The sequence below is a fragment of the Ailuropoda melanoleuca genome, chromosome 10, assembly GCF_002007445.2.
Source record: "Ailuropoda melanoleuca isolate Jingjing chromosome 10, ASM200744v2, whole genome shotgun sequence".
Classification (NCBI taxonomy): Eukaryota; Metazoa; Chordata; class Mammalia; order Carnivora; family Ursidae; genus Ailuropoda; species Ailuropoda melanoleuca.
In genome coordinates, this window is record NC_048227.1 from 73,544,628 (window position 1) to 73,559,858 (window position 15,231).

General features: G+C 36.8%; 1 protein-coding gene and 1 non-coding gene across 3 annotated transcripts; both read left to right on the top strand.

Moving 5' to 3' along the window:
* The first annotated feature begins 1,424 nt into the window (after window positions 1-1,424).
* Window positions 1,425-9,539, top strand: CENPW (centromere protein W). 2 transcript variants are annotated; one of them, XM_034669096.1, is made up of 4 exons: window positions 1,425-1,720; window positions 7,078-7,191; window positions 8,466-8,499; window positions 9,394-9,536. In XM_034669096.1, exons 1-4 carry the CDS (start codon window positions 1,595-1,597, stop codon window positions 9,471-9,473), a joined length of 354 nt encoding a protein of 117 aa, XP_034524987.1. In that variant the 5' UTR covers window positions 1,425-1,594; the 3' UTR covers window positions 9,474-9,536. The 2 variants fall into 2 exon arrangements, with proteins under 2 accessions (XP_034524987.1, XP_002915179.1); XM_002915133.4 differs by lacking the exon at window positions 8,466-8,499 and having other exon boundaries at window positions 9,394-9,539.
* Window positions 9,540-12,049: 2,510 nt separating this feature from the next.
* On the top strand, window positions 12,050-12,156 carry LOC117804291. Its single transcript, XR_004628631.1, has one exon. It is a non-coding gene; the product is annotated as a U6 spliceosomal RNA (small nuclear RNA).
* Window positions 12,157-15,231: the final 3,075 nt, after the last annotated feature.

The following is a 15,231-nucleotide window of genomic DNA, read 5'->3' on the forward strand; positions in this document are numbered from 1 at the left end:
GGGTGCTTCTGTATTGTTAAGTGAAGCAACACCATCAATTGAGGGTGAGGATGGGATAGGAGTGAAGGTAGGTTTGAGGAAAAGAATAAGTGAATGAAAGACCTTAGGAAATAGCAAAAGATTGCAGGCAATACTTAAAGCCCACTTGAATGGTCATGAATTTAAATTGAGACCAGACCCAAACCTGTCTGTGTGTTTTTCTTAAGCCAATATCAGTGCATATATGGAAGCACAGAATAGACTGAGATTTTAATTTAAGCAGGGTTAGGTCTGTCAGGTGAGTATAAGGCAGAAAAAGAGAATGGCTAGAAAGCTGAGGAGAAATGCAAGGGAATATTCTAATAATGCACAGTGGACCAGAGGAGGGAGGATAAGGAATAGAGAAGGGTTGGTGGCCTGGTAGGGATAGAAAGAAAGAGACTTCTATCCCATCTAAGTGGCATCTAAGAATTACTGGATTTGGGACACTGGAAGGAGCGAGTTGAAAAGATAGATGAGGTTAAGGAGTGAGACAATTGATGAGAATACGGATGGTGTTTGGTAATGACAGGCCTAGTGTATGACTGCAGGAGTGGCTGATAGGGTGAAAGATAGCATCATTGGCAGAGAGTTGGTCTTAGAAAAGGGAGGCCAGATAGTGGAAGGATCATCTGTGTGGATATTGAAATCACAATAATTACTACAGGTATAGTATTAGAGATAATTACAATAAACATCACAGCGATCTCAGTGTGGTCCTCAGACTAGCAGTGCCAACATGACCCGACTACCTAGAAATGCAAATTCTCAAGTCCCATACATACCTATTGAATCAGAAACCCCCCCGAGTGGTGCTTCATATGATGCACGATGAGGTTTAGGGACTACTTGTACTGGTAGCACAGAAGATAGAAAAGTTAATTGCTTGGAGAAATAACAAGGGTTTCATTGAGGTAGCATTTAAACTGTATCTGAAGTTATTGCAAGGTTAAGTGCGGGGGCCTTAATATGAAAGGGAGCAGCATTTGTAAAAAACAACAAAAAAGCTAGAATCATGAAAAGACCTCAAGTAAGATCAAGTGAAATTACCTAAAAGTGTAAATTGTTAGCTATTAATATTAGAAAATCATGCCTTGCTAGGAAGGCATTCGTTCTTTAGGAATCCTGATAAAAACACCACAAACTTGTATTCATCTACTTCTTAGTCCACAGGTATTAGGGTCAGGATATAGGATAAGTGTAACTGCCTTGGCATACCACCATTTTCCACAATTTCTCAACGCTCCTGTGAAACAGAGGAGAAATAGTTCCAAAGCGCAGATATAATACAAATGGTGATTAAAGGAAGCCTTGGCACTTTAAGGACATCACAGGGTCCCCGCCGCGGGTGTTTTCAACGAAAGCCGGCGCTCCGGGGGCGGGGCTCGCGCCGGGCTGACGTCACTGCCGAGCGCCGGGAGCGCCCTTTTGGCGGCGGATTCAAACGTTTGGGCCGGGTTTTTAGGGCCTGAAGAAGCGTCGTAGCGGCTGTTTCCTGCTGTTCACTCGGCTGTGAATTTCTGTGCAGTGCCGGGAGGATCTTGGAAGCTAAGGACGCTGGTGTCTGAGGGAGAGAATGGCGTTCTCGACCACAGTCTCCCAGAGAAAGCATATAAAACGGAAGGCTCCCCGGGGCTTTCTTAAGCGCGTCTTCAAGCGACAGAAGCCTCACCTTCGTCTAGAGACAAGTGGCGACTTACTGGTGAGATCCTGTCCCTTCTTTGGCTGGGAGTGGAGCAAGAGGGAGGTAGAGGAAATAAACCCCAGCTTTTATTTCGCCACCCGTAGCTAGTCTAACTCCGTCAAGCCTATGTTTAAGGCGTTTCCAGCAGTGAAGAGGCAGGTTTGCCCCCGCCTGACTGGTCAGTTCATATTCCTGACGCTTAGTTGCCTGGAGCCCTCTGAAATGTGGGTATCCGGACCTTTTTTATGAGAGGCTATTAGCCACATCATCTTAAGGGGAAAAGTAACGTTAAGTTCCTGCTTATAGCTTTTAAATATCACTTTTCCGGAGCATAGTCTGGTACTGCCCTTAATGTACTTGCGAAAGGTATGAAACATATAGTTAAAAATAAATTTTGGAATTTAGGCAGGGTCATATTTATATAACTATTGTAGAAGGCATCACGGACGTGCCTTTTACGTGTGTGCCTCCTTTGCCTTCCTCCCTTTTTTACATTGTTAATCAGACATATTTCCCTATATCCTGTACTTTAGCTTATTAAAGAACCCTGATTCAAGTTTACTTGTAAGTAATATGCTTTCAACTGTGAATTCATTTTCCTAGACAAATAGAGCACCTGTTAGTTGAGTATTCAAGGCAAACCACGAAAACTTGTTTATCTGACTCATAATTCCTGCAGCATAATGCTCACTTAATAGCCATAACCAAACCACTGTATATTTCTATGTTGAAATAAATTCGGAGTTTTTATGTTGAATGCCTGGAACATATATTTCTCTAGCAGAATAAACACTCTTTCCCTAGGTTTAAACCATAAAACCACAAGAGCTTTTTGAGTAAATGAACCATTATAAGTGGGCACCTAATTTCCAGGAAGTCAAGGTAAAGAATTGTTGGTAGCCAGGGCATAGGGCGTGGAGAGTGTCTTCAGAATGCATCATCAGTTTGTTTTTAAGCTCCATTGGGTTTTTCCAACTCTATTCTTTACAGCCTCCCCAAATTCTCTACTGCCTTCCCATCTTTTGCCTGCAAGTGCAGCATTTTTCTTTTTGCTACACTACTATAGAATTGTCTTTTTCCATTATTTGTTCTTTGAAGCCAAAACAGCTTTCTTAGAAAAGTAGCTCTTCTACTATCTCCTGCCCTTCTTTTCTTAGACTCTGTAAGGAAAGACAATATAGTTGACCCTTGAACAACCCTTGAATGACCCCTCTAACCCACCACGGTTGAAAATCCATGTGTAACTTTTGGCTCCCCAAGAACTTAACTAGTAGCCTATTGCTGACCAGAGCCTTACTGATAACATAAAACAGTTAATTAACACATTATATACTGTATTCTTACAATAATGTAAGATAGAGAAAAGAAAATGTTAAGAAAATCTTAAGAGAAAATGCATTTACAGTACTGTATTTATTTAAAAAAAATCTGTTTTCAAGGGTCAACCTCTATGTACTGTTTTGAATATCCCCCACCCAGTGGTGATAAAGGTAACATAAGTGAACTGGATTAAAGTGAAATTGATCTGCAGAACATTTTCAGGAATTTATTCTGGAGTTTTCATTGGAGCTGGGGCTCTAAATGGAGAGGAAATGTACCTCCTCAGGAATATCAGATTACCAGCTGGTGCAGATTGTTTGCCAGAAATTTCTCAAGTAGAGTCCTCCCACATCCACAGCTGTCTGCCTCAAAGTGACCCAGGGACACCTGGGCTGTATTGTGGAGTGGGATTGTGATCCAGGTGGTGTGGGAAAGAAGAGGAGTTGCAGTGGTAGGGGAAAGGAAGTTCTTTCTGTTGACATCTATTCCTAGGTTGTATGCTCATTTTTGGCTTGTGTTGCTTCTCTCACTGTCTTGTATATGCCATGCATCACCCTGGTTTCTTTGCTTATGGTTTTCTGCTTACCTTTGACACTTTGTAATCTTACTCAGCAAGTGTCCCACATCATCCATAAACTTTTCTACAATTAAAGCAGTCTGTTTTCATCTCTTTTTTTCTGAACTTTGATAGCAGTATAAGAGTTACATCATACAATTTAGCTGTTGAAACTCTGACACTGTTCTGTAAGTTTCATATGTCCTTTTGTCTCCCAGTGTGGTACGCAACTTCTTGAGAGGAAGGAACCATACAGATGTCCTTTTTGTGTCTCCCATTATCTTTAATACAAAACTAATCTACTTTTATTCTGTCTTTTGTTATATTGTGTTTCTTCTGCCTGAAAATAATCTCATTCTACTCTACTTGGCAAACTCCAATTTCAAAATCCAGTTCAAATGCCAGCTACTTCCTGAGTCTTCCATAATCTTAGGACCAACTTTATCTTTCTTTATCATCTATTGTCACATGTTTTTCTTTAACTTCATGTGGGTCTCTCATTGGATGGGAACTCTGAATTGGGAACTTTTTGTATTTCTAATGTTTGGCATAATACTTTGAACATTGTGAGTGTACAAATAATGTTGGGAATGCATTGTAACTAATGTGGGTTGATTGTTATTGCTAACATTTTACTCATAATTCGTTTGTGTTATTTCATAGTTCTTTTGTACCGGCTTTTTTTATTTTATGCTTTATTTGATTGTATATCCCCAGGGCCAGTACTGTCACAGGTGAGTACATCAGTTAATCTGAATAAATTGTTCAGCTTTTTCATGGCTCAGTTGGTTTTCAGATTTCTCACTGAGGAAATATCTGGATGCTTATGGTTTATGTAAAGATCAAAAGTCCTATGATGAAGGGAGGAGGAAATCAGACTGGCCAGTGTTTGGTCAACCGACACTGTTAAGGAATGGATATTTCTTTGTAAATTATCTTTTGATTTACGTTTCAAGCAAGGTGTTTGTTTTTTTTCCCCAAGTAAATTTTTGATGGAATGGCCTTTTTCAAGTTTGAATGTCTAGCTGAATACCTTAAAATTTGTTTTTATTTTGACGATTTTAATTTAAACCTTAGTGCAGGGGCACCTGCTAGGCTTAGTTGGTTGAACATCCAACTCTTGATTTTGGCTCAGGTTGTGATCTCAGGGTCATGAGATCGTCCATGCTCAAAGGGAGTCTGTTTGAGATTCTCTCCTTCTGCCTCTCTCTGCCCACCCCCCCCATGAGCTCTCGCTCTAAAATAAATAAATCTTAAAAAACAAAACAAAACCTTAGTGCATTTGAGTGGCATTACTCAATTAACTATTTTATAAGAGAGGGTTAGGTTGCTTAAAAAAATTCCGTGATGAGCGCCTGGGTGGCACAGCGGTTAAGCGTCTGCCTTTGCCTCAGGGCGTGATCTCAGCGTTATGGGATCGAGCCCCACATCAGGCTCCTCCGCTATGAGCCTGCTTCTTCCTCTCCCACTCCCCCTGCTTGTGTTCCCTCTCTCGCTGGCTGTCTCTATCTCTGTCGAATAAATAAATAATATCTTTAAAAAAAAATTCCGTGATAGTCAAAAGTTAATATTAATTTTTCTCAGAAACTAAGGCTCATGCTTATGAAGAAGAAAAGACTGATAGGGTGAACCAAGTCTCAAAACAATGTGGGTTTTTTTTGTTTATTCCCTTTTCATTTTTGCCTTTCATTTTTTCAAAATTGAAGTATTGTTGATGCACAGCATAGTGATTCAACAAGTTTGTATGCTATGCTCACCCCAGGTGTAGCTACCACTACCGTACAGTGGTATTACAATATGTAGACTATATTCCCTAAGCTGCACCTTTTATTCCCATGACTTATTCATTCCAATGGCTTATTCATTCTATAACTGGAAGTCTGTATCTCCTACACCTCTAAACCCATTTTGCCCATCCCTCCCACCCCACCCCCCCCAACACCCATCAGTTCTCTAGAACAGTGTGTGTGATTTATTTGGGATTGACTAAAAAAAAAAAATTTTTTTTTTTGCCTAATTTGGGGAGATATGGAAGAATCTTTTGTTCATGCAATGATAATTGTTGACTACCTACTATATATTGTGCCATAGACTAAAGATCACTGAGGATACAGTGTTGGGGAAGATAAACATAGTTCTCATCCTCATATTTCATTGAGGAAGACAGGTGAGAAATTGCTGCATGGTGTATGTAGTATGTACAGTGGTAGGAAGTTCAGGTTGCATAACCTTACATACTGGGAGGAGTTGGACTTTTCAGAGAAGTTTACAAATTTGTAGGCTGCCTGTAGGCAAGGTTTTATTTGAATATGGAAAGAAGTTAAAAAGACTTACTATAGAACTGTAAGCTGAGAGATGAAACTGGAAAAGTCTAGTCAAGTGGGGTTTAGTATTAAGGAATTTAGAAGTAGGAAATCTAGATTAACAGGAAATTGTGCCATGTTACGGAATGTTTTTGCTGCAATAGGAAATGGGATGTCATTGGAAGTTTAAAACAGAATTGAATAACGTGGTATTACATAAGGAATCAGAATTGGGTGCTTTACCCTAGAGTTCTTGTGAGAAATAAAGAACACCGTGAATCAGACACGTACCAAAGGTGGATGTCCTTCCATAGGTTCTTTACCTTATTAAATTTAAATTCTCAAACTCCTGTTTTTTCCAGATATCACTAAAACATTCTTAAAATTCTATAACCATCCACTAAAGATTTCTGCATAATATTTTAAGTTTAAAACACAACATTACATAGTTATTTAGTGTTGAGTGAACTGTGGGGGCGTGGTTGTATGCAGTACACATTGTGAATATTAGATGAGTATTGTTCTAACTGCAAAGAACATGTAATATATAAATCACCAGTATATTAAAGATACTTTCTAATTGTACCATTTTAAATAATTAATATTTATTACTTATCTGCTTATATTATCTATTTTAATTTCTTAAGAGCCTTAAAGATTATTAATAGTAGATATGATTATACTTTTCACTTCAGTAAAGTTAACATTTCAATTATTACATGTTTTTGAATAGATATTTCAAATTAAGTATCTGGTTAAAAAATCTTAAACCCATGGGTTGTAGAATGAGAGATGATTAGCCTTAAATAGTTGTTGATATGTTTTGTTTTTAAATTTTTGGGAAATTCCATTATAAATTTAAATTTATTTGTAATTGGAAGCAAGAATATTTGCTACTTAATAGAGTCCTACATAAGCTTTGTAATTATGCTTTACAATAATGTTATTATCTATGGCCTTTGGTAAGCCTTATATATAGCCTTGGTTCATGTATTGCAGTAACTAAGTATCTTTTGTATGGAATTTAAGTTGGACTTATATTAAATCGAATTCTGTGTTACTTAAATAAAAGTGAATTGACTTAAGCACACTAGTAAATATTACAACAAATTTTGGAATCTTTTATTTTTAAAAATCATTATTTCAAAGCATCAGTGTTTGAGTTTAAAAATCCTTTTGAATTTTCTCTTTTAAAGGTGCATCTGAATTGTTTACTCTTTGTTCATCGGTTAGCAGAAGAGACCAGAATGAATGCTTTTGAGAATAAGTGTGGAGTCATTAAAAAGGAGCATGTACAGGCTGCAGCAAAGGTAAAATCTGACTTTTCTTGAGCAAGAATTAATTTTAAAAAATATCATCTAGTATATCACTTCTGTCTGCTTTGGATTCCTTATTCAGCTTTGTTGATTGACGTTTGGCTCCCCTCCCCCCAGTTGTGCTGGCACCCTAGTATAGTTAACAACAGAGTTGGCACGGATTAGGCCCAGAATGCTAACCAGTTATCAGCTGCTGTTTCCCTAGTGGTGTAACTCTTGCCTACGTACAGGGCAACCTAGGCAGCTGCCTACAGCTGGGGGATGTTTGGCTTTCTGTGTTAATGGGTTTAACTATGGAGATTTTCTTTTTCTATATGTATATATTATGGATTTCTGATGGAAAGATTCATTATCACTGCTTTATCATTACTTAAGGTTAGCTGCTAACCTGTATGATTCATAGTAGGCTGTATATAGTTGAGAAGGTTTATCACCATGAAATTTATGAAAACTTCTTGAACATTTTAAGTTTCCCTAATTACTTATTTGTTTTGTTTTGAGATTTGAGTGACTTATGAATCAAATCACTTATATAAGCAGACAAAGTTGCTTCTTACTAGTATTTCTATATAATGTAAGAATATGATGCCTAGGATAGGTTTTTCTAAATATGTCTCCAAGGTTATTATTTTCATTTGATGTTACTAGATGGCCCACCATAAAAAGTTCTGGGGGTCAGATAAATTTAGATGACCTGTTGTATTTCTAAATAGTCACAATGTTATATAGAGAGCTTGTTTCTAAAATAATATGCAAGAAATTGTCAACCATGGTTGACTGGGGGATGATGTGGGAGAGAGACTTATTTTTGACAGTCTACCTCTTTGTAGACTTTTGTTTAATTTTTTTTAATTTTGAAATAATTATATAGACTGGAAGAAGATGCAAAAATAGAGTTCCCGTGTACTTTTTATCCAGCTTTCCACAATGCTTCTCTCCTTTATATAACTATAGTTATGTAAAGTTATGAAAGTTTATGAGAAAGAGAGGTAAAGATACTTGTTGAACTCTGTTTAACTTAGCATCCTAAAGATTTGGGGACATAATATACTCAGCAAATTTGAGTATGTCATACTTTCTTTTGTAGTGCTCATGCTAACATGTAGAACCAGAGAAGGACAAGTACTGGCCTGGGATATAGACCTATGGGCTCTGTGGGAGTCTAGAAATGTGCATGCCCTGGTAGTTTTTTAGGGGCTTCAAATTTGCTTATATCCAATATGTTTCTAGACTATTAAAGGGAATATAAGTATTTTTTTTTTCTGCAGGTAAAAGTAAGGCTTAAGAGCTTGAAGAGTGTATGTGCGTATTTTTTTTTTTAAGATTTTATTTATTTATTCGACAGAGATAGAGATAGCCAGCGAGAGAGGGAACACACAGGGGGAGTGGGAGAGGAAGAAGCAGGCTCATAGCGGAAGAGCTTGATGTGGGGCTCGATCCCATAACGCCGGGATCACGCCCTGAGCCGAAGGCAGCCACTTAACGCTGTGCCACCCAGGCACCCCGTATGTGCGTATTTTAAATTTAGGGTTTGTTTTTATTGTAGGTGTACTTACCTATAAGTAGATAAGTTCTTTAAAGAAATTTCTGCATATATTCTGGTCTACTGCTTCCAGGCTTTCATAGCTAAAGATCTGATTTTATTTTATTTTATCATGGGCTATATGTTTTGAAAATTGTCTACGTAATGAGGTGTTTTTGTTTTTTTTTTTTAAGCATATGATGACTAGTCTTTGTCTCTAAACTGATATAATTCTAGCTCAAATATAAGAAATTTGGTATTACAGTAGATTTGTATTGCTTTATAGTTGTTAATCCCTGATTTATAATAGGATTTTTAACTTTTGGAAAATTCTTTAACTCCCTAGATTACTGAATTGTCTACGAACCTCAAGTTGGGGACCATTAATCTGGGTACTTTTGGCTTACATTTGAAGAAATTGACATTCAGAAGTGACTATAAAACCAGATTTTGAGAATTGCTTGTTTCACATTTTTTGAGAGAAGTGGACTAGTTTAGGGGAAGCCTAGGACCATTTATAAGGCAAAAGATTCCATAATCACCTTCCATATTGGGTTTTATAAACTCAGAGTCTTGCATATTATGCACATAAGATGATTTAACTTTTTGTCGAGGAATTCTGTTTTATTTGCCTTGGGTATAATATGAATCTTCATTTTTTCCCCCCCTCACAGGTAATTCTAAAGAAGAGCAGAGGTTAGAAGTCAAAGAACACATTTTTGAAAATTATATGATGTATTATTTTAGGTGGTAACAGACCGTGAAAGCACTTTTCACATATCAGCTACGATTGTGTATTATTAAAATATTGACTAGTTGAGGGATGCGTGTATTTGTGTGTGTGTGTATATATATATTTTTATTTATTTTTTTTTACTGATACTGGAATATCTCAAACACATGGGACTATATACTTTTTTTTTTTTTGAGGAATTGTTTCATTCACTCTCCGTGACCTCATTCATTCACTCTCCATGACCTCATTTTACTTCCATTTGTCGGTATTACAAATGTTTTATATAACAAAAATGACATTTTACATATGAAGTATTTTGAAGTGATGTGTTAGAATTGTTTATAAGGATTTAGATTTAGTTACAATTAACTATGGAATGAATTTAATTTCTTTCTTTTTTTTTTTTTTCTTTAAAGATTTTATTTAGTTATTCGACAGAGATAGAGACAGCCAGCTCTGAGAGAGGGAACACAAGCAGGGGGAGTGGGAGAGGAAGAAGCAGGCTCATAGCAGAAGAGCCTGATGTGGGGCTCGATCCCACAACGCCAGGATCACGCCCTGAGCCGAAGGCAGGCGCTTAACCGCTGTGCCACCCAGGCGCCCCTGAATTTAATTTCTGAAGAAAGACAATGTGCAGTCAAACTAGGTACATTTTAATACTGATTTTAACTATTTAATGCCATCACATAAGCAATGCAGTTTTTACTTTACAACATTATTGACATTTCTCAACTAGAAACATCAACAAGGTGTTTTCAAAACCTGTTTTTCTTTCCAAGCCAAAAAAATAATAGAGCAAACTGACTTATTTTAAGTAGGTTTAATAGATGGGTGTTTCATTTCCCTAAGGAATCCTTTAGAAGTTATCTGATAGTTATTTTTATTCCCCAGTGGTTACACCTTAAAATAGTTATAGTATAATACCCAAAACAGGAATTTGATATTAGCACTGCGTGGGTGTAATTCTGTACCATTTTATCATGTGTAGATTTGTGTAAACACCACTATAGTCAAGATACAGAGCTATTTCATCACCAGAAAGTTATCCATCATGCTGTCCTTTTATAATTAACACTTAGCCTTCTATGGGCACCCCTCCCCTCCAATCCCTAAGCCCTGGCAATCGCTAATCTCTTCTCCAGCTCTATAGTTTTATCATTTTAAATGGAATCATACAGGTAATGACTTTTGGGGATTTGTCCCCCTGCCCCCCCCCCCCCCCCCAANCCCCCAGCATAACTTCCTTGAGATCCATCTAAGTTGTTGCATGTAGCAGTTCCTTTTTATTACTGAGTCGTATTCCATGGTATTTATGTACCGCAGTTTCTGCAGCTATCCACACATTGTAGGGCATTTTGATTATTTCCAGTTTTTGGCTATTATAAATAAAGCTTCTATGAACCAATGTGTACAAGTTTTTTTTTTTTTTTAAAAGATTTTATTTATTTATTCAACAGAGATAGAGACAGCCAGCGAGAGAGGGAACACAAGCAGGGGGAGTGGGAGAGGAAGAAGCAGGCTCACAGCAGAAGAGCCTGATGTGGGGCTCGATCCCATAACGCCAGGATCACGCCCTGAGCCGAAGGCAGATGCTTAACTGCTGTGCCACCCAGGCTCCCCTGTACAAGTTTTTATACAGATAAAAGTTTTCATTTCTTTGGGATAAAAGCCTGGGAGTGTGATTACTGGGTTGACTGGTAAGTTTATCTTTAGTTTTTAAAGAAGAAATGGCCAAATTGTTTTCCAGAATGGCTGTACCATTTATACTCTCATCAGCAATTTATGAGAGATCCAATTTCTTCACATTCTTGTAAACATTTGGTATTGTTATTTTTTATTTTAAGCTGCTCTGATGAGAGTGTGTCTCGTGGTTTTTTCCATTTCCCTAATGGCAAATGATGTTGTACATATTTTCATATGTTTATTTCTCATCCATTTTTCCTCTTTGGTAAAATGTTTCTTCTTTTGACTATTTTCTATTTGGATTGTTTGTTTTTCCAATGTTGAATTCTAAGAGTTCTTTATTCTAGGTATGGGTCATTTGTCAGATGTGTGGTTTGCAAAATTTTTTTTTCTGTTGCCTTTTACCCTCTTCACAGGGTCTTGTGAAGATCAACAGTTTTTAATTTTGATGAAGTCCATCTTAATTGGGTTTCCCCCCACCCTTTTCATGCTATTGGTGTAATGTTTAAGGACTCTTAACCAAGCCCTTGGTCCTGAAGATTTTCTCGTATATTGTTACTATTATTTTTTTTTACAAGTTTTATAGTTTGTTTTACATTTAAGTCTATTTTGAGTTAACTTTTATATGAGGTGTGAGGTTTAGGTCAAGATTTATTTTTTTGTCTGTGGATATTATTTTGGCATCATTAGTTTAAAAGACTGTATCTTCTTCATTGAAGATCTTTTGCACTTTTGTCACAAATCTGTTAGTCATACTTGTGTGGGCTTTCCTGAGTTCTCTGTTCCATTACTTTGTCTCAGTCCCTCCACTAAAAACACATAGTCTTTATTACTGTGGCTATATAATTAGTCTTGAAATCAGGTAGAGTGATTCCTCTCACATGATTCTTGTTCAGAATTTTTTTTGGCTCATGCTGGCTTCTGCAGCACATACACTAGAATCGGAACTATACAGAGAAGGTTAGCATGGCCCCTGCGCAAGGATAACATGCAGGTTCTTGAAGCATGCCATGTTTTTAAATGGCTATCTGAGATAAAGACTTAAATGCTTGTTGAAAACTGGTAAAGAAAAAAAAATTGTTTTGGCTCTTCTAGTTCCTTTGCCTTTCCAAATAAATTTTAGAATGATTTTGCTTGTAAAAAAAAAAAAATCTTGCCAGAATTTTGATAGGGATTGCATTAAACCTGTGTATCAATTTGGGGAGAATTGGCATCATTATTATGTTGAAGCTTCCAATCCATGGATATGGAATGTCTCTGTTTATTTACATCTTTGATTTCTTCAGAATTGTCTTGCAGATATCACTTTTTATCATTTCCTTTCTGTTTAGAGAACTTCCTTTTGTTATTCTTTTAGGGTAGGGCTGCTGGTGACAAATTTTCTTCATTTCCTTCATCTGAGAATATCTTGATTTCCCCCATCATTCCTGAAACATATTTTCACTGGATAGAGAATTCTGGTTTGACTGTTCTTTTGTACTTGAAAAATGTTGTGTCATTTCCTTTTGGCTTCCATGCTTCTTGATGAAAAAAAGATCTGTAATTAATGCATTGTTTCTCTGGCCTTTTTCAAGATTTTTGTTTTATGTCTTAGTTTAGAAGTTTGATATGATATGCTGTGGCATGGATGTCTTTGCATATATTCTATTTGGAGGTCACTCTGTGAATCTTTTTTTTTTTGCCAAATTTGAGAAATTTTCAGTCATTGCTTTTTTGATACTTTTTAGCCCCATCTGTCTTCTCTTCTGGGTGTCTAATGACATAAACGTCAGATTTTTTTTTTAAAGTTCCATAAATTCCTGAGGCCTTTTGGGTGTGTGTGTGTGTGTCTATTTTCTTATAGATTGGGTAATTTCTATGTTCTGTCTTCTAGTTCACTGGTTATTTCTTCTGTTTTACCATTCTGTTGCCCCATTTTTCCCCCAGTTATTAAACTTTTTAGTTCTCAAAGTTCCATTTGTTTTCTTTATATCTTATATATTTGCTGAGACTTCCTATTTTTTGTTCATTAAGTGTGTTCGTAATTACTCCAGAATTTTTATGATGGCTCCTTTGAAATCCTTGTTTGATAATTCTAAGATCTGTGCCATCTTGGTGTTGAAATTTGCTTTTTATTCAGTTTGCAATCTCTATTCTTGGTATTAAGTGTGATATTTTTTAGTGAAACGTGGACATTTCAAGACTGAATCTTAAATCTTGGGCTATATCAGGACTTTTCTGGCACCATTCTAGTGGATAAAACATGGTACTACCTTGCTACTGCTGGTGAGGATAGAAGTCACTTAACCTCTGTGATGGCCAGTGATGGTGAGGGAAGGAGCTCTCTCATTATTGCTGGGTAGAGGGTGGAAGTTTAGACTCCCCACTAGGTCTTTGCTGATACCATCCTGGTTGGGAGAGGGAGGAGGCACCTTATTACTGCTTTTCACCTGTATTCCACTGATGTTGTGGGAAGGTAGTCATGTTACCCTTGAGCAATGGTGAAAAGTCCCAACTTGACTAGATTCTAATACCATCCAATGGGGGAAGGGATAGAGTTGTGTTAGCACAGCATGAGTGTGAAATACCAGACTTATGAGGTCTTCACTGAATGAGGGTGTACTCTCATTACTGCTGAGTGGTAAGGGTCCTGCCTCTCCAGTAGGTTTCTGATACCTCCCCAACAATGAGAGGATGGGATTCCTTCTAACTGCTAGTTGTGGATGAAATTCTGGGGTCAGGATGAAATTACTACCTTCTTACTTGGTCTTCTCTGACACCACCCTGATAGCAGGATTTAGAATGCTGCATTATGTCCCAGTAAGAGTAAAAGTCTAGGCTGTCTACTTGATGGTTGCTGAAGAGGGTGGGGAACAGAAGCTGCTGTTTTTATCTGTGCTCTTGGGCTGGAACAGATAGGTAATTGTCTAAAATTTTCTGTTTTGCTAGGATACCCCTTTTCTTGTCTTTTGGTTAGAGAAAGTAGGTTTTTTGGAGGGTTTTTTGGTTTCTCAAAAGCTCTTGTAATTAGCATATACTTGGGTTTTGTTCTTTTATCCAATATGATAATATTAGTAATTGGAGTTTGTAGTCCATTTACATTTAATGTAAAATTGCTACATTTGGGTTCATATTTACTTTTACTAATTGTTTTCTATATGAGGAAGCAGTTTTAAGTGCCTTTTTCTTTTTTTGTTTCGTTTTGAATTTTATGGTTCATTTTACTTTCTCTTGCCCTAGTTATACATTGTTATACTAGAGATTATAATGTATCATTAACTTGTTATACTATTTATTAATCTCTTTAGGTGGTCTTTTACTAGAGGTTACAACATGTACCTGTGACTAATTCTAGAACCTTAGAACATTGTAATTCCATTTACCTACTTCTGTCTTTTAATTATTTTAATTTTACATATGTTAAACCACACTAGAATTATTATTACTTGATATGCCAGTATTTACTGTATATTTATATCTACCTTCATATCTACCCTTTGATCATTTCTACAATTCTATTTTTTTTCCTTTGGAATTTTTTTGAAATTACCTGAGGAGCTCCGTTCAAATATTTTCTTTAAGTGTCTATTTCTTGGTAATAAATTCTGTTTTTGTCTGTGAAAAAAATTCATTTTTTTTTTTAAAGATTTAGCTATCCATTAGTAAGAGAGAGAGTACGCACAAGCAGCAGGAGTGGCAGGGAGAGGGAGAAGCAGGCTCCCCACTGAGCAGAGAGCCTGATGCAGGGCTTAATCCCAGGTCCCTGGGATCATGACCTGAGGTGAAGGCAGACACTCAACCAACTGAGGCACCCCAAAAATTTCATCTTTAGATTTGAAAGATCTTTTCATTAAGTGTAGAATTCTAGATTGGCTGTTATAGCACTTTAAAAATGTTATTCCATATTTTCAGGCTTTCATCATTTTTTGAGAAGTTCATAAGACTTACACCAATATATCTTTTTTTTTTTTTCCCCTGTTACCAAAGGTTTTCCTTTCTGGTTTTCAGCAGTGTTAGTGTGATTATTTTCCCTAGGTTTGTTTTGTTTATTTGTTTTAGTTTTTATTTCACTTGAGGTTCCTGAATTTTCTGAAAATAGGGTGGTACCTTTCAT